The following is a 26,277-nucleotide window of genomic DNA, read 5'->3' as shown; positions in this document are numbered from 1 at the left end:
GCGTTGAGTAGTTTACAACTATTTAGTGACTGCTAAAAAAAGGATAGTTTCTATAGCATTTTACAAATACATTCAAGTGATCTGAAGTGTCTTTTCAATGCAAACATCTTTATATTTGGAAATGACACCCACGAATTCGAATCGGTGATCTCTCCGCGAGATCGACTGCGAAGTGTTCGCGTCGCAATCAGGCTCGGTCCACACGACCAGATGTGTGTACCTAATGATATCCTCCTAATTAACAGTGGTATTTATAATCCTCGCGGTAGAAAAAGAAACCGGAGAAACGCACAGCGAGAGGAAATGCGGACAAGAGACCACAAATAAATGTCGTACCCGGCAGTATATTAACATTTTCTAGAGTCAGGAATAGTTAAATATTATGTAAGAAAATGTATTCTTATCACACATACTACGTGTCTGATTTACCTTATAAAATACGATCGTCCCGAAAACCCGGTGAAAATAATCGATGCAGTATATTCTTTTCACATAGTTGATTAAATCTTAAAAATTGGGCGAACGAGCTATTCTCCAATTCCCGACTAGAAATGTATCCCATGGTCCCGATCAGGTTAACCTCATTTGGACATCAGGTCCCAATAAGGTAATACTATCGGGTCCTAGTAAGTCATGTAACGCAGCGTGGACGTCAGGACCTTAGTAAGTAGGATTCATAGTCAGATCCTTATTGAGTTATCTTATGAAATCCTTATTACGTTTTTTTTTTTTTCAAATTATGGCTCCTGATTACTCGTCACGGCTATATTGGATGATGACATTAGAAATAAGAAATGACACGCTGAAAATTCTTTCATGTCATTTCCAAATGAAAAGATATTTGCATGAAATAATATTTTAGATCGCTTGAGCATACTTGTAAAATGTTTCGGAAAAGAAACATAAAATGAATATCATAAAATATCACAAGGTGACAAGACATAAAATAGTGTTAAAGAGAAAGGTTGCATGTCACGTTGTTAATTTTACAACTATTTATTGACTGCTAAAAAGAGGATAGTTTCTATAGCATTTTACAAATGCATTCAAGTGATCTGAAGTGTTTTTTCAATGCAAACATCTTTATATTTGGAAATGACAGCCAAAAATTGTTTTGTTAAAACTTGATAATGTAAATTATATTAGGTACAATGAATAAGATCCCGACAAGGACCTGATTAACTGAATCATATTATATCATACACTAGATTGTTACAATAAGGTCCTAATGTGGACCCAATCATTATAACCTTATAAAGGTCTTCTTTACTTGTCGTTAGGACATTATAAGGACTGACTTACTTAGGATTACCTTTCATTCACCCTATTATGTCCTTATCAATGTTAGATGAACCTGATCGAAATTTCTAGTCGGATTAGTTCTACCTTTTTTGGCTTCGTCCACCATTCGTATTTACTATTTGATGAAACAGTTTCAATCTAAAAATGCAATCTAAAAACGTAATTCATCTTTCCATTTATAAAGTGCTTAGTAAGCTCTAAGTGATGCGAATACCGCCCTGGTTGGCGCACATATTTATTCGAGCGTCGCATTTTTAACATTGTCAGATCCTATTAATTTTTTCACCAGACTTATCCCATGGGAAAAAAGTGGCGGTCTTAAGTGGCGGAAGTACTTCAGCTCTTGGAAGATCCCGGAGCGATAAGAGAATCGAATAACTGTGTTGTTTCAAAATTATCAGGTTGCTTTTATTCGTTACAGTTTCGTAAAGTAATAAAAGTTTATTTTTGTTAACATTATCCACCATGTAAAAAGACTGCGCGTTTTGTTTTTTCTCTCTTGTTATTTATTCAATAATCTCCAGGCTCTCAAGAGAGCCTTGAGTCTTGAGTTTTAAAATGTTGGGAGTACTTTTATGTGTTGGTCTCTAAGAGAGAGTTAGTCTCTAAGAGTATCGTTATTATTGAATCATGGGAGGGAACGAAGGGGGAGTGATACATTATTGAAAGCATATTTCCGTGAAAATTTTTTGTAGGTCAAATATATCCGTTAGGAACTTTGTCCGGGTCAAACGACACTCGCGACGTTTCGGCACTCTTCCGCAACGCGGTCGCACAGAGAGAAACCGGGTTAACTAGTTCTACCAATTCGTTCTCTGCTATGCGCTTCTACTTGTAATATAGACAAAGAAGGGGAGTTGCGTTAACTAGATTTGCCGGTAGCTGGGTCATGTTGCAAAATACAGCCCCGGTATTTAATCGTGTTACCAATGCACGCCCGATTCCAGCCCGAATCTCGCCGGTGTTACTCAACCGCGCGTTATCGCGTTTAGTTTTAATATCCGTCGCCTGGTAAACTCGATCCGCCGAAATTGGAATGTCGAGACGGACGGGAGAGATAGGTTGCCAAAATAATAATGACATTCGTCGAGACGGGTGACGCGACGCGGTATTTCCGAAAAGAAGAAAAACGGGGGGAAATTTCGTTTTTATATCGTTCGCATCGGGAAAGAGAAGAAACACGGGGAAAATCGGAAATTTTATGAAAAAGGAATTCCCCTAGTGTAAAACAAATATCGCGCCACTATCCGTGTGCGTTCCACGGGGTATAATTATTTTACATAATAACAGAGAGCGAGAGAAAGAAAAAGCAATTTTTTTCGACTCTCTCGGTTAGAAGTAGGAAACGAACACGCGTCTGAAGCTTTCATTAACCTTCCGCTAATCGCGATCCAGTAGATACACGTTCAGGCTACAACGTACCGCACCATATCGCAATCTCAAGATTTTTTATTTTTCCTAACATTTGTCAATTTGTTCTCTGCTATTTTTTATGTATTTTAATACCTGGTCTATCGCTCAGGTTCTAACGAGGGAGAAATCGTTTCGAGAAGCAGAGGAAAATAATGGAAGAATTAGTGTACCTATCTGTGAGATACATCGCGATCACTTATACATGAAAGATATCACGGCTAACGGAGGGTTAATATTTGCTTGTGTTTTTCACGATATATATATATATATATATATATATATATACAGGGTGCTAAATTTCAAACATAACAGGTAAAAAATCTTGAAAATTATGAAAAATATTGAAAGAAGCTAAAATGCGTGTTTTATGATTTTGAAGGGCAAAAGAGAATGGCATTATCAGTTTCTTATTTGGAGGGCATTTTCAAGGTCAGTTGAAGGTCAACTTAATTTTTTAAAATAAAAAATCCAATTTTTTATTATATCTTCTTTTTCTACCAATTAATTTTAACAACTTTTGTCTGAAACATTTTTTTATTTGCCTATTTTTTGAAATATTTAAGGAAAACTTTGTAACTTTTTAACTTACATTTAACTTACGATATCTCGCTAACTATTCGTCGAAAGAAAAAATGGTATTACACTTTTTTACTTTATTTGCTATCAATTAATTTAATCATTTCGAAATTTCCAAAGGACGATAAGTTAACAAAAGTTAGGGCACTATTATAATATATTCTTGTAAATAAAGTAAAAAAGTCTGATACTATTTTTTCCTTCGACGAATAGTTAGCGAGATATCGTAAGTTAAATGTTGAAAAAATTACCAAGTTTTCCTTAAATATTTCAAAAAATATCAGGCAAATAAAGAAATGTTTCAGACAAAAGTTGTTAAAATTAATTGGTAGAAAAAGAAGATATAATAAAAAATTGGGCTTTCTGTTAAAAAAAATTAAGTTGACCTTCAACTGACCTTGAAAATGCCCCCCAAATAAAAAACTAATAATGCCATTCTCTTTCCCCTTCGAAATAATGGAACGTGTTAAAAAACACCTGTTCCATGTTTTATTTGTTACGTTTGAAATTTAGCACCTTGTATATATAGTCTATCCGCCTCGAATCCTCCTTAATCTTCAATTTTAGCAGGGAATATACTCATTATGTAACTGGACTGCAGGTGGTGTTGCGATAAGCAAGTGTTAAATAACGCAATAAAAATTTGCAGGGGGGGAGGACGGTGAGCGAAAGAACATCGCGACTAACGGAGAGTTAAAGGCCGATGCGTCTATATTTCACGCACGTAACGCACAACGGATCCGTTCCGTTTCCCATTCGGTCTCGTTCGGCGACTATCGAGTGCGATCGAGGAGAGAACCATTCGGCTTTTATATCTCCGATGCGCGATTCAACACGCGGCACCTTTCATCGTTTACAGAACACAGTCGGCAAAGCTGACCGATGATTAGGCACGTCGCGGCCGATCCTATTTTGCGGTCCACGCGGATCGATTGACACCCGATCAGCTGACGCGACATTGGCAAATGGCCTTGCAGAATCGACAGAGCCTACGCTATTATAGCCGGTGTGACGCTTTAACGCCATATTGTCGCGACGAATAGGCCGCGATTAGGGTTCCCGTGTCGAGCGGCGAACAATCGGCCGCAATCGCCGTTCACGAAGAATCGGACGAGCGCGCGCGCGCGTTTTCCCGGACAGGACGAGAGATGTTTTATAGATGAAAAATACGGGACGCGGTTCTTGATTGCCGTGTCAACACTCCTCGGCAATCCAGCCGGCACGAGACAAGAAGGAAACGTCACACAGCTTGTCCCGGGCTACCGCTTCATCCTCATCCTCATCCTCATCCTCCTCTTTCTCCTCCTCCGTTGGGAGCAATCAAAAAACTACACGATATGATGATGCAATTTTGCACGTAAGCCCGCTGACTATCCAATTTGCGGGACTGCAACTCATCAAGGTAAGTTTACTTCGTGTGCGGGTGTGTGTGTGTGTGTGTGTGTGTGTGTCCGGTGCACAGTTCTTATTTTCCCGTGCCATTTTTTGATTGCTCCCGAAAGAGATCCAACGTCGAGGGACGCCGCATTTAAAAGTCACTAGACGTCGCGATATAATTTTTGCCGCGGTTTGCTCGATTCGCTTTTCGTACGTTCGACTGTCCTTTATCCCGCGCTGTCCCGTAGAAAAAGTTTAGTCAAATTACGCGACTATGTCGGGCTAAAGACCGAAATAGTTCGATAATACGTAGACATCAGCAGAACTCTCTGTACCCGCGAAGTAAATGAAAACAAGTGAAGCTATCGATTCATTTGTTATGTCGCGGTAAACCAGAGAGAAAAACGAGCAGCTACAAGACTATTCAAGAAAATAAATGAAACTGACTGAACGTTACTCAGACATTAATAACGTTACGCGACGAGACGAAACAACAACTCTCTGCAGATAACGTGCGAATTTTTAGCCAGCAGATCGAATCCAACGCTTATATTTAGTTGACTAACGTCAGTCTGAAACGTCTTTCTGAAATAGTTTCGAAATAGTATTTTCGAAACCGCTCCGCGGAAGATCTGTCACGGAAAATCGGCCAGTATTTCCGACTCGAAATCCTGCCGCTCATCGAGCACGTTCGTGATTTCGTACGCAATTCATTTGTTCTCGCGAGCACGGCAATAACGCCCGCTGTGACGTTTGTGGCAATTACGCCCGATAGCAGGTGTGCGCTTTGTCCGAAAGCCAGCGGCTTTCGAGGGAACACTCGACCGTTTCTTTTCAACCGGGGCTTTCTTGCCTGACGTCCCACGCCGGGCGATATTTGCCGGTGGATCGAGCGGCGGGCGCCGCGCGCGCGCTCTCGGCATTTAATCCGGACGTTTAAAATTTAATAGGCCTGTCGTACGGAGCTTTCATTCCGGCGGGGACGTCCCCTTGAACTTACCAGGCCGTTCAAAGGCCTTTGACGCCGGCTATTTTTATTCAAATGACGCCTGATAGGGCTCAATTGACGCTAATCTCGATTTTATGAATTCATAAACGGTGTATCCGAAACGTGGCCGCGGCGCGAACCGTAAAATACCGCCCGCGTGAAAGAATCCTTGCGTCCCACGAACGTTACATCGTAGAATTTAAGGACCGCAGGCTGCCCGGGATTCAGTCACAGTTCGGCCCAAGTTACGTGACTTGTTAACACAAGCTCGAGGTACGCAACGGTCGCGCTGTCGACTGACAAGAGCGATTTGTAATTAATTCGTAATTACCAATTAAAATTACCAGTAATATAATTATCAGAAAAAAGATTAAAGAATTACATCGAATAAACGGAACGAAGCAGAGAAATACGAAATAATGAAATATTAAAACATTGCGCACCGCGCGCGGTGAAAAAAGGAGTCGCACAAAAAGAACGATATGCAATTATCCGTTGGGAAAAATCACGTCGAGCAAGCAGAGCGAGATAAAATGATAAAATGATTCGCGAAACAACAGAATATTATAAAATATGTTGTAGTACGGTGAAAAAAAAAAAAAGCACGTGTCAACAGCGAGATGGAATTTCGATCCGGCGGATTTAAGACCCGACAGCGCACTCGACATAGCGGCACTCGGCACTCGGATCTCGAGACGAGGCTCGAAATGCATTTCGATTGCATTATACGCTCCGCGATGCGGCAGGGCGAAAGCAAAATTGCACGTAGGTGCGCGTGGAGTGCGCGCGCGGTGCCGGTATTCACCATATTTAAAAAAAAAAGCCCCGAGAGAACCCGCCGAAGCATCGTTGCGTTCTCGCCTCGGCTCCAAGTATTCCGGAAACTCCGACGATTCCGATCGGAACGCGATTGCAGGCTCGATTTAGAATGGACGCTCTCATAGTGGTGCGCGCGCTCCAAGAGACCGGCCGTAATCGCGTTATTAAAGGAATGGTGATCGTAACGCGCTCGAGACCGTCTCGCCGTTACGGCACGAGCGAGCGAAAGAACGAACGAACGAACGAACGAACGAACGAACGAACGAACGAACGAACGAACGAACGATCAGCGATCGATGTTAATGTCGATGACTATCGTGTTACTCCCCGCGGTATTGCGCACTGCGGACTTTGTAATAAGCGGAATGGGCCGCGGGGTAGTGCGGGGTCCGACGGCTGCGCTCGAAGCTGGGAGAGAGGATCGCGCGCGTGGAAGGTGTTTGTTCAATCCGCGAACATCGGCCGCGCGCGCGTGCACCTGCGATTCCTCTTTGGCGCACGGGCGGCCTTTAACTCAAATAGATGTTTTTAATCCTTGAAACGCGGAATGCAACGGGGGTCTTGTGCTTTTCATCAATCTACCCTTTGACACGTACGAAAACGGTTCTAGAACGGTTCGTTCAAAGGTCTGCGAAGGTCGGCTGAAAAACCGACCGCGAACTGCATGGCTCAATGAGTGCATTATTCCCGACTAGAAATTTATCCCATGGTCCTGATCAGGTTAACCTCATTTGGACATCAGGTCCCAATAAGGTAATACTATCGGGTCCTAGTAAGTCATGTAACGCAGCGTGGATGTCGGGACCTTAGTAAGGACTCATAGTTAGGTCCTTATTGAGTTATCTTATGAAATCCTTATTATGCTTTTTTTTTTAAATTGTGGCTCTTGATTACTCGCCACGGCTATATTGGATGATGGCATTAGAAATAAGAAATGACACGCTGAAAATTCTTTCGTGTCATTTCCAAATAAAAAGATATTTGCATGAAATAATATTTTAGATCGCTTGAGCATACTTGTAAAATGTTTCGGAAAAGAAATGTAAAATGAATATCATAAAATATCACAAGGTGACAAGACATAAAATAGTGTTAAAGAGAAAAGTTGCATGTCACGTTGTTAATTTTACAACTATTTATTGACTGCTAAAAAAGGATAGTTTCTATAGCATTTTACAAATATATTCAAGTGATCTCAAGTGTTTTTCCAATGCAAACATCTTCATATTTGGAAATGACAGCCAAAAATTGTTTTGTTAAAACTTGATAATGCAAATCATATTAGGTACAATGAATAAGATCCCGACAAGGACCTGATTAACTGAACCATATATCATACACTAGGTTGGTACGTTAAGGTCCTAATGTGGACCCAATCATTATAACCTTATAAAGGTCTTCCTTACTCACTTGTCGTTAGAACATTATAAGGACTGACTTATTTAGGATTATCTCTCATTCACTCTATTAAGTCCTTATCAATGTTAGGTGAACCTGTTCAAAATTTCTAGTCGGGTTAATGACCTTCTCTGATCGAAGTCAATTGAATCCGAAGAATCACGGGTGCCAAATGGACAATCGGACTTTCGTTGCGGCGCAAAGCCGACGTTCGGACGTGGCGAACTATACCTAACCTATGTCGAACTTTCAGCGAAACTACCAATTTTAGACTGCGCATGATGATATATCTAGTGCTCGCAAATATTTGACACCTGGCTGAATAATATCACATTTGTTATACAATAATATCGTGAATGAATTGCACACGTAGCCCGCAATGAAAAGCTAATATTAGTGCACATGTTTGAATTGGCAACAATAGGTATTAATTCAATCATGCCGAGTCCATCATACTCCGTTAGACAAATAGGCAAATCAATGCAAACGATGGGATGCGCGGAGGCAAACACGCGAGAGACGCAACTCGCTAATCCTTTGTCGCGGCTTCCGCACGAAATAATATTAAGACCGCGGTGCAGCGATATCGATAATCGAGGCCGCGAATCCTTGAGATCGCTCCAACCGGCGGAAGATCCTGCATCCGAAGGACCTCGGCGACCGCAGCGGTGCGACGCACAGGGGAAACTTTGGACACGAGATAAGCGTTGTGCAGTCGAAGGCAGACCGTGATAACAGAATTTCGCGGACAATCAATCGGAAAGCAATAAACGGGGGAGGGGGAAGAGGGGCCGCCGCGCGATCGTCGGTGAACTTCCCGCTGCATTTTCCGCGTTCGTCCGCGAGAAAAACGTCTATTGGGTAAACGGAACCGTGTAATTTTGTCGCAACAGTTGCGCATCGAGCGACACGGCCCGTGTGCACACAGACAGGCCGAAATGCATTCGCCGGCGTGGAATTCATCGCGAGCCATTTGCCACCTGCACTTTTCAGCGCGGCGTATCACTGACAAGATCTGATTTGTCGAATTTTTCCGCTGGCGCCGTTGGACTCGTCAAATCGACCGGTCGCGACTTTTGCGGCTTCGCGAGAGAGAACGAGGATATATAGATCGCAGCTTGCGATGCGATGAGTCCCGCTGAATTACAGTGATTAAACAACGCCCATAATTCGGGCGCGATGCGGCTGACGCTCGCCCGGAGAGAACGGTGCGCGCGCGCGTCGATTATGCGTAGCGGATTTATGGGGACGCGACGTTCGACCCGAGACCCCGCCGCGCCGCAGTCGAATAAAAAGCCGCGCGTACGCGATTAGGCCGACGATGAATCACGGTCGTCTCCGAAATTCGCGCGTGATTTATGGATAATTTTGCCCGTATTTTCCTCCCACGCTGCACACACACACACCTCCGTCTCGCCCCGTATTTCACGGGCCCGACGCGGAATGTATTCCGCCGCGCAATTCCATGCGAAATGAGATATTACCTTTAATACGGGCGCGGCACTGTAAACAGCTTGAACTTGAGATTGTCGGAATAAATCTGCAGCGCGCGCGCGTGCGATCCTACGTCGCGCCTCGTAATTTTTCGACAACGCGTGTCAAATAAATTTAGCGCACACAGATCCGCATTGTCGTTTCTATCGATTGTTGGCGGACGATTGAAAACATCGGATCGTCGGGAGTGCCGGTTATTGATCCCTTTTTTCTTCCAATCTCATATGATTCAGTAGGTAATCAGCTAAAAGTCATGCTCGATTTCGGCGTCATGAAAAATGTCGCCGCGAGTTGAAATATTCATCCCATAATCCCCCAATGCCCGTAGAAATGTTAAATTTGATAAAATGCAAATGAAGACATTATAAAAGAGAAAAGTTGGCAGTTTCGTTTGTCCAGTTATTTCTATTTTACCCTCTCTCCTGCCTCTTCATCGCGTTATTTAATATTCACTCATCATAACATTCTACCTGCAATTCAGCAAGTTACGGGATGAATAAATTTTTTACTGAAATTGAGAATTTCATTGCAGATTGTGGCGAGAGACACAGAGAGTAAATTTTTCGCCCATGAGTGACCGCGATGTGTCTTAACCCTTTGAAGCACGAATTTTTCTATATAATAATAAAAGAAACTGATTATGTATATAGGGGTTTTCTGGATCGCCGACTACGAATCCGGAGTCAAAATTTTAAAATTCAAACTGACGGATTCAATATGGTGACTTCGAATGGCTAACTTTGATATGATATTATGGATATGTATCAAGCTCAGTATATATATGTATGTTTGTTCGATCACAGATGACAAATACAGAGTTGAAGTTAAAAAATTCAAAATAGCGGATTCAATATGGCGGACAAATTTTCTCAAAATTTTGCAATCTTTGTGAGAAAAAGTATATAGAGTTTCCTGGGTCAGTAAATTCGAATCTTCAAAACTTTGAATCCAAATTGCATGTAAAAACGTATTCAACTTTATTAAAAACGAATATTTTGAAGATTATTTAGACCTTGCTTCCGTATATACATAGCGAGATCGTGTCTCCGGGCTTGGCTGAGAGCGGTTCTAAGAGAGATTTAAAGATTTAGCCGTTTTATTTCTTGGAAATATTTTATTCCAACAATTAGGCAGCTTATTAGAATAAGTTATAAAATTTCCTTATTTCCTTATTGTGTCGATTATTTCAGAAATCTGATCGCGGAAAAGTAAAAAACGTTGAAAATACGAATGCATCTACTATTTCCAACTAAATTGTATTCTAAATTTCAAAATTATGATATCAAATCTTTTTGAAAAAAGTCAGTGATTCAAACGACCCCAGAAACACATTTTCATCGGAATTGAAAAATTTTGAAAATTTTTATCCGCCATATCGGATCCACCATTTTGAATTTCGGAAATCTAATAACAAATTCGTTATCAGCCACCCAAAAAACTCCATGTATCTATTTCTGTCGAAATCGAAGGATTTTGAACATTTTTGTTCACCATATTGGATCTGCCATTTTGAATTTCGAAATTCTGACCCCGGATTCGTAATCGGCGTAAACCTCGAAAACCGCAGGATACCAATTGTCACCATCCATATAGCTATAATTGTTCTCTCTGACACGAATTTTTTGTACAAAAGACACTGTTTTCTTGCATTTAACTATTTACATAAACAATTTCATAAACAATTTATGAGAATTACACATTACAACATACTTAATAACATAATACTCGAATGAAAACCCAAAAAACAGCAAGAAAATCGAGTGTTTTATACCTGAAAAACGTAATAAAAGGAAACAAAAAAGGTGGCACTCCAAAGCGCCGCTGTGCTTCAAAGGGTTAAAGATACACTAATTTCCCCTACTAATCTTCTTCTGAAACGATTTTTCTTTCGTTAACACTTGGCCGATCAGGCCAGACACAAAAGTACACAGAGAACGGCAAAAAACACATTAATGAGTGAGTATCGCGATGAACAAGAACCCTTGAGAGACCGTTGCTACAGCAACGGCGCCACATTGTAGCCCGTAACGTGTATCTGTTGGAAATAGCGAGCAACGGAGAGTTAAATACACTTGGACACTTGGAATTCGCAGGGTTAATGTTCAAGCGAGATTTCAACCGGGGATATTTGTCGCACCGGCTCGTGTTCACCGGACGCGCGCGCAACCGGACATGAAATTACGTCAGATATGAAAAAGAAAAAAAAATACATTACTCGTAATATCTGGAGATAATCGTAATAACGGTCCAGGGGTGTGAGAGAGGTTGCGCTCGCGGGGAGCACTCCCGGGGGGCTGCGGCGAAATTCGCTACCGATAATATCGATAGGAACGAAATCAAAACGCGAGACACTTGACGCAACATGGCCGCGCGCGGCGGCGCCGTCGGCCAGCGCGAAATTTTATTAGGGAAATCAAAGACGCGCCCGGAGCCGCGTCTCATGAATGCGAATCGCCGCGGCGACCGCGGGGCTGCGGCCGCGGTCACGGGGATAAGGATCGCGAATCGACTACTACTCACCGGCGCAACTGTATCCATTTTTATGAAGAATGTAGCCATCCCTGCAGTCGCACTCGTACATGCCGTCGTGGAGTTCGTAGCAGAGCTGCTCGCACGGCGAGCCGTGCCCGCATCTTCCTGAAACACGGCGAGGAAACGGGGACGTGAGTAAGTTATGCGTGTCGTGGGAGTTCAGGCCGGTGCGAACGGACAAAGGGAGGAACAACGGGACGGAACGGGACGGAACGGCACGGAACAACGGAACACAACGCGGGCTTCGCGCGCGCGCGGCGGAGAGCTGCGAAACGCGCGCATTCCCTCCTGCCCCCGTCTTCCCGCATCTAATGCGTGTTTGCACCGTACACGTTCTGCCAACTTCGGTTGCATCGCGAGATCGGCAAGCGCAAAAATCGCCGCCCGCGTGTCTGCGCTGCGAGACGCAACGACACCGAAAAACACCGCGAGTTTCGTTCGGTCGGTTGGTCGCGTGTAAACGCCGCGGCTTAACGCATCGCATTAAACGATATGGGGGAGCACACGAGCGAATCTCCTGTTTAATTAATTAGAGCTTTCATTAATAACTGCGAGAGGGGCCCGGAACACAGAGAGAGAGAGAGGGGGGGAGGAGAGCAGGCATCAAATATTTATTCTTTGATATTAATTCTGCGACAGCCGTGCTACGTGTCAAGTTGATGAATAATTCAATTTTCATGGTTGCCGTTCGTTACCGCCGGTGGTGATTATTCGCTGATTCATTCGCGATGTTGCACGCGCGCGCGCCATGTGAAGAGATCGGGGCTTTTCAACGGCGGGAAAAATAAGACGCGTCTTGATCTCACGTGGTCACGTCCGGACATTTGTGTTCGTTTCTCAGCGCGAGTCCGCAACCTCACGAATTCGCGGCCACGAATTTCGCGAATTCCAGGCCTTTGTGCCGACGTTTAATTAACTTTAATTAGGATTTTTCTTACGGGCGCATATTATGGCGGCGTATAATAATACCTGAGGCGCGAGGAGCGAAGTCGTGCGAGATTAATGGCGGGACATATTGCGCGCAGGGGCGGCCGAATGCCATCGAAGCGACCGCAGCGCGCGCAACAATTTTGCCTCATCGTAATTTCATTTTGTTTAATCCCACGTTTCGTAACGTCGTGTATGTAAAAACAAGCTCGGGGAAGGGGGGGAAAGGAGCTTCTCCGCGGGGAATAAACCGCGACGTACACGCGACACATGATGCCCGAAATGACAGCGCGATAATTAATTTTCCATTACGCTGCGTATGTACGTGTGCATGCGCGCGTGCCTATCCGTGTGACAAAAAAGGGGATTAAAGTCATCGATGCCTTGCGGCGCGAGAATTTTCGAGATATCGCGCGCGCAACGCGCGAGCGAAATCGCGAATGACGAGAGCGGAAGACGCGAGTTTCGGAAGAAGAATTAAAAGTACGACAAGGCAGCCTTAATAACGCAAAACGCAAGGGAGAAAAAGGAGGAGGAGGAGGAGGAGGAGAAAACGAAGAAAATGAGATTCGATAATAATTCTACATCGTTTTTAATCGCGAGCGATTAGCACTCGCCCCCAGCGCGTCTGTCCGGCGGGATTAAAAATGTCGGTGTTGACATTTTGTCAAGCAGCGCGGCCGACCGGTTATGCAAACGCTGAAATTTACCATGAAAATGCTTCGCGAGTGGCAATAAATTAATTGTTCTCGCAGTGTTGCAACACGTACCGACGGTGTTTTCTTTCTTTGTTTTTGTTGTCGTTCGTTTTACTTTTTCCTTTTTTCCTTTTTTCCTGTCCGTTTTCCCTTTCCCCTCTCCCGTGTGCAAACGCGGCGAATTACCGCGCATAATATACCACGCACGATTCCGCGCCGGAAGTGAGAATTGGAAAATGTAAGCGGCGGTCGCACGTCGTGATAAGAATATCCGGTAAATGCGCAACGATATAAGGTACATAACTCCAGTGATATTGGTATATATTAAACGTCGTTAATAATATTGTGCCCCTCGACGATTTCGCGGAACATTATAAATAGCGATGCTCGTGCGTATATCATATATATCCATATTTATATATGGATATATAAAATATGTATATATATATACACATACGTGTGTATACACATATATATAACGAAGAGTCGCGGTGGGACATGAGCAGACGTGCAGCAAATAAAAGATCCGATAAAAAGTGCATTACGCTGAATACAGTAAAATTCATGGCGTTTTTATTTCGAGCGAACTCGTTCTTCGGACTTGGCGTCGCGAATGAAAATAAAGCGCATTCAATTTCGTGTGCGGACCTTTCAATTTGCACACATGCATACGTAATTCGTATATTTCGCACTTAATTTTAGCTTAATGAAAGTGCTTGTTAACTAAACTTTGTATAGAACGCACTGACGGTCGAAATGTTGTATTATTGGACACAGCTCGCTCGCTCACAAGACAGACAGACAGACAGAGAGAGAGAGAGAGAGAGAGAGAGAGAGAGAGAGAGAGAGAGAAAGAGAGAGAGCGAGAGAGAGAAAGGTAGAGACGGAGAAAAAGAGCGTTTGGACAAAACGCATTTTACATTCTCGAATATTAATATCATCGCGGAATATCTTGAACTTTAGGAAGCTCTCCGGCCGTCGCGCGTCACTTAAAACCGCCAATGTAAAATCGATGCGCGCGATGCAAGATACAAGTGCTTAATGGGCTCTTAATTCCGTCGTTTAAAAACCGCGGTAATCATTCACCTTGCAGGGCGGATAAAAAAAAAGCGCCAGGAACAAGGTTGGCCGCGCACGAACTTCTAATCTGATTTAGAGGCCGGCGCAGCGCGCGACGCAAACACGCGGTAAACACACCGCATCGATCTTATATTCAGAGCGTCATGAGAGGAACTTTCAACTTTTTGTATGGCTTCTTATGGGTGTTTGCCGTGCTAAAACAGGAGACGTAATTGAACGGCAAACAGAGTGGCGTGTTTACCGTACACTGCGATCGTGAACGCTACTCGTCCGCGCGGAGAATCTCGCGCGCTAGTGCCACGCGATCAAATATATAACGCGATGTGCGTTTCATTTCCAGGTGCAATATGGCGGGAGGGAGGGGGGAGGCGAAGAAGGAGGCGGCGGAGAAGGTGGGAAGGAATTTTTAAAAATTCACACGGAAAGGGGGAGAAAAAGAGCAAGGGTGAGATTCCAGCCGAGCGCCAAGTGCCGAGCGTTTCTCTCATTTGCATAACGAGAAATTAATAAAATGAGCGCGCGCGTCCTCGAGCGTAAGGAAGCGAGCGACTGCGACGCGCCGAGAGGCGCGAAATCCGCCGCTGCCGAATGTGCGCAACGACGCATGCCGAAGCTCGCATCGCATCGCATCGCATCGCATCGCATCGCATCGCATCGCATCGCATCGCGTCGCATCGCATCGCATCGCATCGCATCGCGGTGCGTTTCGCGATGAATCACACGACTCGTTGCACCCCGATGCGTCGTTCTACCTACCGCGATCGGGCTAGCAGCGCTGCCGGGGCGCAGGACGACAAGCATTGAAAATTCCAATATCCGGCTCGGCCAGGCTCGCGTATATGTTTATTCTTGACGAAAAGCCGGCAGCCGGTCGGCGAAAAAAGCGGCATTATTTTCATGAAGCGAAAACGCCGGCGGGAAATATATATCGCGTTGTACTTGACTTGTCGATGCACCGGGGGCCGCGCAATAAAACCGATGTTGTGCGACGCCGCGCCGCGCCGGCAGGTAGAATGCGATGAAATGGTTTTGTTCGTTTTCGCCTCGACCGACCGTCTCGGGTCGCACATGCTCGCTCGCGGCGAACACGCATGTTGCACTCCCGGCCCGCGCGTATCCTCCATCCCTGGGATTTTCATTCCCTCGATTGTTTTCCCTCTACTGCCTCCAGCCCTCCCCCTTCCCCCGCTTCGTCTCCCTCGCACACGGCGGTACCGCCCGATACCGAACCTATTCGGTCGTTTCATCGCACTTTAATCGCGCTTTATTCTTCCTCGTCGACAATTAAATATAAGACGAATTATCAGACGTGTCTAGAGCACATGTTTCGATCGATTCTTCCGTGTAAAAATATCCCGCCGCGTATCTCGACGGGACTGTGCGAACGTTTCAACGACGCCGACGGGATCCGTTAACCGTGCATATGCATAATCGAAGCGAAGAGCGCGATTCTCTTCTTCCGCGATACGCCACGTGATACGGCGCGTCCGTCTTAGGGCAAGAGCACAGGCTTTTGCATAACACATAATACATAACGCGTAAGAGAATAAACCAATTAGTTTTCTTCATTTCCCTCCTCAGGACAGAAATGAAGGACTCTGATTTGTCGATTCTCTTATGCGTTGTGCAGAAGTCTGTGCTCCGGCCCTTAGACTTCTTCGCTCAGGATTAATAATTTTCGGATAGCGCGCGCGCGCGCGCGCCGTAGCTCTCTCTCTCTCTCTCTCTCTCTCTCTCTCTCTCTCTCTCTCTGGCCGGAAACTAAATCCGAAGGACATTGGAGACACACTTTCGGCGGAGATGCAGTGGGCTTAGACTAGAGATATTGATATCCGAGTACACCGAGCGCCTGGGTAATTAGCCGGACTTTCGGGAAATATTGGAGCTCTCGTTACCCGGATAAATTTTCGCGCGAACCCGCGGGACGCGACACGTTACGTGGACGAGGATATAGAGGGACGCTGTGTGACGTGGATACGCAGAGGACAAAGACAACGGTCGCGCGAACGATCGCGTATCGTCAAATTAACGTGCGCCATCGCTGAGAATTGCATGCCGCGTGCGCCGCACGGACGCAATGAAATATCCGATATTTTGCTGTATAATTGCACGTATGATTTTTATCGGCATTGTACATTTTAATGCGCCATTTTAATGCACATTGAAATATGCATTGTACGCATTAAAAATGCATTTCAACGCACGATAATTTTAATGACAGATTCCCCGCGTCAAATTTAAATTTATATATTTCGCTGAAAATCCAGCCTGCCTCAATTTGTAACGAAATCTCACATTTAAATATTCGCGACGTGTAATCCAGCGAAGTTAACGTGTCGAATACTGTGTGTGTGTGTGTGTGTGTGTGTGTGTGTGTGTGTGTGTGTGTGTGTGTGTGTGTGTGTGTGATCAATGACCGGTGCTATAATACTAATTCATCTCATTGAGTTATGTACAAAGTATAATTAATTGCATTCGGAAAATCGATCGCACGGCCAACGGGGAGCTTGCAAAAGCAAGCGAAATATACGCGCGCGTCTCGAATTGCATTTATTTATCTTACTTTTCGTGGTTGAACCGTCGATTGAGTTATATAATCAGCGGGAACCGATCGATCGAACAATCGGCCGAGTTTTCTCTTACCAGCCACTCCGGCTAAAAACAAGCCATATAAATTCGAATTCCTCGCGGAGGACTCGCGCCGCGGCGCCTTTTGTGAATCGCCCGCTGATGAAGGTGGCGGCGAGTTAATGGACCACTCGGGGGACACATATGTGCGACCTGACGTATGCCGGCTGTATGCGATTTGGCCGGGCCGCGTACGTACATGTGGACTACGCAAACTACGTTGTGTGCATGGGCTTAAGTACAATATAGGGGTCTTGGTTTTGATTCGAGGCAACGCAACGGCGACGCGAGCGCGGCCGCTATGCCGGTCCGACAATGCCGCGACATACATAATCGTCCTGCTGCGCTGCTGCTAACAGTCGTATAAGCAGCCAACTAGCGGGTCGCTATAATCGCTAACGTACGCTAAGCACAATCGAGTGCATTAACGGTGTCCAGTGTGTCGCTATTCACGAGGAGTAGCGTGCGCAATCCGCGAAATGAAACGGCCGAATCACGCTGTCGCAATCGCGTCGCGCGCGAAGAGCGCACAGTTACCTAAATGTCATCGGGAGAACGACGCGCACACATTTACGATGCGCATAAATCTCAAGCTAAGAAGCCGATGAATCCGGGCTAGGCTGGATAAGAAAGCGAGAAAGCGGCCGCCTCTTTTGTGCACAAAGACGACGCATCCTGATGAAATTAACCTAAATTGCGTATCGATTGCCTGAGAGTCCTCGACTAGCCCTTTGACCGAGGCCTCGTTTGTCTGAGAGAAAGAATTGCAATTGTTCAAGAGTCAAGTATGAATGCACTCGACCGTAAATCGTAAATCGCGCCGACGTATTAATATTAATACCCACCGAGAGTAATGCAAGTTGGATCTTTCTCCCCTTCGCGAACTCGCTTCCGCGCGCTTTCCACTTTGCTCGTTCTTTCTACTTTGTCCGACATTTATCGCGAACTTTCGTATCATCTGCATGCGCCACACATCGAACTTTCCGGCAACGCGTTCGACGTGTGACGGGAAATTTCAAATTGTGTATGCCTCAACGCGGAAAATGTTGCGAGAGGAAAGGGCCGGATAAAGGGCGAGAGGGGACAAAGAACATAATACCGTGCGATATCAAACACATGCCGACGACCGACGTCACATTCGCTCGCAACGTTGCTCCGGAAGATGACAACGACGCGGCAGCTGCGCAATTTTTAATTCCGTAGCGAGCGCGCTCGCGCACGCTGCCTGGTCGAGACGTTCGACTGCTCGTTTTAAAGCTTTAATCACCGTCGGGAGTAGTCGGGAATATGACCTTTATATGACGGTACTTTTTTAATCGGCCAATCTTTGAACTTCCAGTAAATTGACCCGCTCATATTATCCGCGACGTCTATCTCGCTTCTCGTCGCTCTCTTAATCAACGCTGCCACGGAGGAGGTCGGCCAGCGGCAGGGTATTATCGCTTCCCGTGCCTTGCTTTTCACCCTCTCTCTCTCTCTCTCTCTCTCTCTCTCTCTCTCTCTCTCTCTCTCTCTCTCTATCGTGCGCGCGTGAACGACTTTTAATGGGCCGGAATGCGTTAAACAACAGTACGCGCGAACGGTTTACGCGTGAATTGCGTGCGTAGCGGCGCGGAAGGGGCGCGTTAATGTTAATGGCGAACGCTCGCGTGCATACCTCCCTCTGTTAGCGAGCAGCCCACGCAGGACCCATTTGCTAATGGGTAGCGCGCGATTAATATCGTAGGCGGTTACTGCCCTTTAGGCGCAACGGGCGAGAACGAGAAAGACAGATGGAACGGCAGGGAGAGACTGAGAGAGAGAGAGTGTAGCGGGACGAACTTTCTGAGAATAACGGCGGTACGCGAGAAATTATGCGAACGCCCGTCGTAAAACGCATGGGGAATCTCTCTCTCTCTCTCTCTCTCTCTCTCTCTCTCTCTCTCTCTCTCTCTCTCTCTCTCTCTCGTTCTTTCGCTCTCTCTCTCTCTCTAACGATCGCGAGCACGAACGCGTATGTAACGTTTCGTGATGTGACTCCGTGTGTCGTGCTATTCCGTGCATTATGAGTTATTAGAGTTGCAGCATATACAATTTGTTCCCCGCGCAAATCTGGAAAGTTCAGCGCGATCTATAATGCCCGCCAAACTTTCGCGATAAACGTACGAATGACCCCCCTCCCACTCTCCGCGAAAACTCTGACTCTATGACGTCCATGACGCTGTTCCGTATACAACAACACGTTAGGAAGACGTCCGCTGAGCTCGGGGATTTTTTTTAGGAATTCTCGCAATAATTTGCTGCGGCTTTACTTGTCGCTTGTGTCAGTTCTCCTGTGAGACACGCGGATGTGACCGAAGGCGCGAATGTGTATTTATCGTTTCAATAATACCGTGTTTGCCAATGAATCTTTCTCACACAAAGCACTTGGTTTTCGAGCGTGATATTTATGAACAGCTTAAACGCATTATAGGTAACGAGTTGGGAATCAAGGACCGAAAGTCGCGAGATAGGAATAGTTTGCAGCCGATAACGGGCTACTAAGAATCGAGAATTGAAAATCGAGAGCTCTGAAAGTCGACTATTGGAAGCCTGGAGAGTAAGAAATTGAAGATTAAACGTCCGACGTATTGTGTATCGAGCATTTACGAGAACCGACGATCGAGAAGCGGAAATCGCGAGTCGCGAAGGGGAAACTGAAGAGAAACGAGAATCTCCGGATTCCGAGTTGAAATCTTGCTTCCACATTAACGCTGCGAATTCCGTGGAATTTGCCGGGCTAACGAGTAATCGCCAATTTTGTAAAATCGATAGCTGGCAATTATTTACGATCTTTGATTGAGAGCACAATTAATTACAAAGTCGTGTTCGCGGGTTATTATTCGGTTCTATTTAGATCAATATTCCGATTGTATTTATATAATATTTAATTCAACATAATATATATCCGGTCGGGAGAACGCGAGTGCAGGTGCAGATCGATGACTAATCAGTGATTCATGAAATTATAGCCATTTGACAAATAATGAACTATGAATGCCGGCCTAAATTCCGGCACGGTTGCTTCTTCATTCTCGACAAATTTATCAAACATCAGTTTCAAATCGGAAGCTTCTTGTACAATGAATAATTTTACACACCTGGAAATATTAATGAGCGACCCAGGACGTCCTGCGTCCTTCAACCTGGTTTCCCGATTCAGCATCCTGCTGAATCGTTGCCCCGTGTCGTAGCACTCCGGATGCTCAACTCCGTTGACACTGGCGCGAGTACGACTCGATCGCTTGTCAATTAATGCGTTAACGATGACAGCCCGATTAAATATTTCACTGACCGACGAAATATCTTAAGCACCCGACGAGGAGAACGATAGCTAAAAGCTAGGGTTGCCAGATTTGTGAATTGGTAGGCGAAAAACACGAGGAGCCGAAAATGTTGAGGAGCAAATAAAAGGTCGTCGGGGTGGAACGCCGTCCGTCAATTTTCTCAACAGCACATATTACACATTTCGCATATAATTTTACAAAAATGTTATCCGAGAGGTAGTAACTATAAGATAAGTCACTGTGACGTGAAGCACGTTTGACAAGAAAAGGAAAAAATTTGAATGCGGTGCTGAGAAAGACAAATAGCATCCTTGCCGAGACATGGAAATTTTAATTAAAAAGAAGGAGAATCCTTCCCAAAGGAGGACACATCCGGCAACTCTAGCTAAAACTCACCGATATACGCGCATCTCGCTCCCTCCGGCTCGGCACGTAATGAAAGCACTGGAAAAAGCCCGCGACGCACGAAGGTAAGTTTGTTGTTGATTGTTTTGATCACTCGCGAGCGACCATGGCTGGCGCGATTCATGCGGGATGACGAGGCACTTTTTGCTCGTTGTTCTGGTATTGTCGAGTGTTGCGAGCCTCTTCGTACGAGTCATTACGGAACGAGCTGACGAGCTACGAGTGCATCGCGGCGCGCGATGCACTGCGCGGCACTTATCACATTCGCGTGGAATAGCGCCAAATATCTCGTCGGGCCCGTGAAATAATCAGGCTCTCGTCGGCATCGTGTTGATTAACGCGCGCACTTCTCCGTTGTATCCGCGCGAGTGTCGGTGCGTGTCAATACAACGACGAGTATCCGGAACGCCGGAACGGAGCGGTGGGGATACAGGACGTACCTGGAAGTCAGATGAAGGACGCGCGAGTCGCCGGGACGCGGGCAGCGATACATTGCTTCACTCTGTCAAGTGCGTGAAATCGTTTGTTATTGTAATCATCGATTGAAGTTTCGGGCTCGGACAAGTTTGGAGGAACTTTCCGAGAACAAGCAGATGGAAGTTCCGACCGATATTCATCCGACCGTTATCGTTCGAAAAATAATTACGGCCCCATGAATCTGTAATTGTTTGTCGGGCTTCGCTGATGCGGCTACGCAGCAAGAAATATTCATCCAAGCCGAGTATAACAGCTCATAAATACGAAGCGGCAACCAATTATACTTTTCACCTAAGATCGTAAATAATTTATAATTGCGAGTGCGGACTTTGTAAACTAGTCCGCGAGTCTCGCGAATGTTGATTTAACCGTCTAATACCGGTAACATCGAGGTAGCGCGCGATACCGCGCGCAGTGTGTATATAACCCAAGATTCTCCATGGGTCCTTCAAGTTCGACGGGACTTGCGGGGTTAATACAGAAGCCAAATTCCCTCTCGGGATTCGCCTCGCAAGTGCGCGATATCCGCGCCCGCGACGCGCGCCTCGTATCGCGCGTATCGCTGCTTCGCGATATAATTATCAATTTCACCCGGCCGACAAAGGAGACGGCCGGCGACCCTTTTCCGCGCGAAATAATCTCAAAGGGATCCGTTTTCAACACTCGCACACAGCGTGTCGATGTGTCCGCGCGCGCGCGCGCGGCTCGTGGCGAAAAGTCTCCGTCGGTATTATTACGCGTTATTGCCATTGGAATATTGGCAGCCGAGATCGAAGGAGAAGGAGAGACAGAGGCAGGGAGAAGAGGAGGGGGAAGGGAGGGGAGGGGGGAAAGAACTCAATAGGGTACACCGAGCGATGTCGGTCGTAGAAAATGGCGGAAATATAAAGCTCTAATAGCCTTTGGCGGGACGGGTGTATCGATTTCCACCGTCTGGCGCATTAATCGATCGTAAATGTTGCATAAATACTTGCGCGGCCGCAACGAATCCGCCGAATAGCTCCGCGCGCGCAATAACGCCGGGGCTTTGCTGGAATTCAATTCATTCGTATGGGCCGCGTATAATTCAATTTAACGCGCACGGCACCCGATGTGTCGATTACTTTTATCATCGGATCATTGCGTTTCGGTCATCTGCCGGGATGCCGGGATGCTGACGTACGATACAGCGCGCGATCGACGCGCTACGGCGACGCAACCTCAATCTAACATTATCGTTTCTCATTGATTGATTCGATTAATCTATCAATTATGCTCTCGCTCCCGGAACGCCCTCCTTGAACGTCCAAGGGACGCGTTGACGCGTTAAACGATTACACAGTTCGTACTGGACAATGCGGCTCATTCACAACGTATCCGGATGGAAAGAAAAAGAGAGAGAGAGAGAGAGAGAGAGAGAGAGAGAGAGAGAGAGAGAGGGAGGGAGGGAGAGGATCAACGTATTTTTCTTTCTTCAACTTTTTGCGGCGGATTTGATGTCGCGAATGTACGCTTGAATCTGCGAAATCGATTTCGAGCGATAACTCACTCTTGTACTCCGTACACACACACACACACGTCAGATTTATTCTCTCGCTCACGTTGAGACACTCGGGCGCCACTCCGGTATCTCGCACGCACGCTCTATTAACTCCTAAGCTCTCGTTTAAGGCGAAACGGTAATTGAAGTTCCGACAGTGTATAAATATGCAAGCACATATTTCATCGTCTCGCGCATTCTAGCCGGACCGTAAGTAAATACGACGGAACAATGCGAAACTCGAATTATCGCGCTCGACGTCGTCGTGCATCATCGGACCTGCTTTGTCTGTCGCTGATTGCGCGGCGCATTTATTGCGGTGCGCGGGCGTGCCGATGATGATCGCGAGAGAGACAGAGAGAGAGAGAGAGAGAGAGAGAGAGAGAGAGAGAGAGAGAGAGAGAGAGAGAGAGAGAGAGAGCGCGCGACAAAGCAGACATCAAGTTGCGCTAATTAAAAGCGCAAGCGTATTAATAACCCGTTGCCGATCGCATGCTAATGCGATTAGCGTCGTCGCGGTTTGGCCGGCTCGCAAGTAGGCGCGTACATATTGACACACTCGTCGAAAGGCATTTGTGCTAAATTCTCCGAGTATTTTGAATATTCAAATGCACGGACGCGCTGTGAAAGCAAAAGCCGGTCGTCGTCAGCGAGAAGGGAGGGCGGACGGGAAGGACGGGCTGCGAGCGGTCGCAAGTGTTTGCACACGGGAGCTTGGAAATTGTGAACATTTTCGTGCGACTCGATCCCCGACGCTCTCTCGTGCTCGAGAGAGGATCGATACGAAGGCTACAATTAACTGGATACAGTCCGCGGCCGGCCGGTCGGCAGGCAGATATTTCACTGACTCGCGCAAAATATTTCGTCGACTCGGCCCTTTTTTTCATCCCGCGAATTTCGGCTCGCTGCCCTCGCGCCCTCGCGAGCGCAGCAACAACGGGGAGTTTTCCCGGTCGGTCGCGCGAGATCGCGCGGTGATTTCTCAAATATTACCCGTTCGCTTCATTGAGAGCAACGCACGCGTGCGAGTGCGAATCCGCGGGCAAATCTACGAAAAATTCTCGAGATAATGGAGGCCAGGCGCGGGCGCTGCTCGCCTCCATTCCGCACGTGCAAACTTTTCGCGTGGAAGTTGTCGAGAGCGACGTTGTCGTCAACTTTCCACCGATTGGATATGGATTTTCGATATGGGCTCTTTTGGAAGCGTGCTCTCAATTATTTAAAGTGGCACATTCGAGATCGATAATTCGAGCTAATCGATGGAAAATGAAGAAGGGAAGAAAATACACGAGTCTCGAAAAGGGAGGTCACGAGCGGATACCTACTTTGTCCGTTTTATCGCGCGATTGTGTTCAAATATGACAGAATGTGCTTATCTCGCGGTGACCAGGTGCGAGAATAAAGTGCGAAGGAAAAACGGAGAAAGAGAGGGGCAAGATGGAAAGAGAGTCGGAGCTCTGTGAGCTCCGAAAACCCCTCATAAACAGCGGATCGTTACCAAAACTTTTAGTCAGCCTCGAGTTACGATAAGATACGGTAAGACCAAAAAGCGCGCCGTAAGCTGTTCCTCGCTATATAAAATAATCCTCGTGCCTTCTTCCCTTCACCCTTAATATTTCTAAACTTTCTTATTTCGACTTTCGCGCAAAGTCCACTGAATTGTTTATGAGACGCATGCACAGGTATCTCGTCACCCTTCGTTACGGGCATTTTGCGCAGAAGAGCGCAGTATATATAATTCAGACAGAATCTCATTTCTGTTCACATGAATATCAACGCGGGTTTCATTGTTAATTGTAACAGCAGTCGCATATGGAAACGTTTTTCGCCCCGAGAACATGCAATTTTTTGCTCTCTGATTTTGCCCGATATGTAGTTTTGCTTTCTCTCTCCCTCCCTCTCTCTCTCTCTCTCTCTCTCTCTCTCTCTCTCTCTCTTTGCAGTAATATCAATCGCGTACGTATATCGCGCCATCGAGCATAACGATCACGCAGTCATAAAAAAACGCAATAAACAGAACAACGAATAAGAAAGGAAACTCACCTTGGAAAGCAGCCTCGAAGGTGGTCTTCTCCTCCACGGGGTTCTGGGCGAGCACCAAAACGAGCGACAGGTATCCCAGGATGACAAAGAGCCGGCAAACGCGTGGTCCAGCCATCGTTTGGCGTTGAACATGCACGCGCTGGAGTCGATGAGTCCTTACTTTATTGCCGCATGCTCCAGTAAATACGTGTTCGACCACCACGCGGCACACGCGGCACTGTGCCTCTCTCTCTCTCTCTCTCTCTCTCTCTCTCTCTCTCTCTCTCTCTCTCTCTCTCTCTCTCTCTCTCTCTCTCTCTGTCTGTCTGTCTGTCTGTCTCTCTGTCTCTCTTTGTCTCTCTCTGTCTCTCTCTGTCTCTCTCTCTCTCTCTCTCTCTCTCTCTCTCTCTCTCTCTCTCTCTCTCTCTCTCTCTCTCTCTCTGTCCCTTCTATCCCTCTCTTGATCGAGTCACTAAATTACTCGCGACAAGCAGCACCAGTCGAGTCAAGACGCACCGATAATTCCGAGGACACTCTCGTCACAACGCGACAAACTGATGCGGCGATCGATCGACAACGCGAAACCCGCTGTGAAGCACCCTGTGAAGCAAAATTCACCCTTATCTCAGGGACGTGCATTACAGCTCGGGTTGCAGCGAGCTGACGCGAAGCGCGGATGAAATTCGCCGGGAGTACGGAAATAACGTCGAGAACGTCGCGGACGGGAGGACTTTGCCGGGATCGGCACTTAGCGTTTCGCTCATTTCGCCGCACCGCTGATCCAACGACACCATCTTGCTGCCGTGTACAAAAGTCACGGGGGAGAATGAAACGTGTGTGTAACCTTTCGCCGAACGTGGCTTCGCTCGATAGTTCCGTTTTAGCAAGACGGCGCTAAAAACGCCGGGGCGAATATGTAAGGAGAATTCGCGGGGCTCGATCTGCAAAATACATGAAGACGCCTCGCGACGAGTCGGCCATGTCGCGCCGCGATCGTCGCGAATATCACTCCGCGCTTTTTCGCGAAAACGTCAATTGACACAGGTCGCGGCCGATTCCGTTGCAAATGGCGTGTGCGTAACAAAGTATCCGCGGCGTTTACTATTCTCGTTATATCATAGCAAATGATAGGTCTCTATTTTCGCGCGATATCCGATGCAAATTTACTTGACACCGTATGCATATCAATGCGGGCATGCATATTTCCCGCGGGCTCGCACAAAGGGGTTGTTTTCTCGCCTCGCACTCCGTCTCTCTTTCTCTCCCGACCCGACCGCTCTTCCCTGTGTCTGCCTTTCTCTTTCTCCCTCCCTCTCT

The 26,277-nt window shown here is 46.3% G+C and overlaps 1 protein-coding gene across 1 annotated transcript in view; it reads right to left on the bottom strand.

The window, feature by feature from the left end:
* LOC105184960 (EGF like, fibronectin type III and laminin G domains protein pikachurin) overlaps positions 1-25,249 on the bottom strand; it is a 110,453-nt gene extending 85,204 nt beyond the window's left edge. The window contains exons 1-2 of the mRNA XM_011144095.3: positions 24,982-25,249; positions 11,888-12,004 (exon numbers count right to left, since the gene is read on the bottom strand). Of these exons, the coding sequence (XP_011142397.1) occupies positions 11,888-12,004; positions 24,982-25,096 (232 nt within the window). The 5' untranslated portion in view covers positions 25,097-25,249. The remainder of the gene's footprint in view (positions 1-11,887; positions 12,005-24,981) is intronic.
* Positions 25,250-26,277: the final 1,028 nt, after the last annotated feature.

The sequence above is a fragment of the Harpegnathos saltator genome, unplaced genomic scaffold (assembly GCF_003227715.2).
Source record: "Harpegnathos saltator strain DR-91 unplaced genomic scaffold, Hsal_v8.6 scaffold119, whole genome shotgun sequence".
Classification (NCBI taxonomy): domain Eukaryota; kingdom Metazoa; phylum Arthropoda; class Insecta; order Hymenoptera; family Formicidae; genus Harpegnathos; species Harpegnathos saltator.
This window is presented reverse-complemented; position numbering and strand designations above follow the sequence as displayed.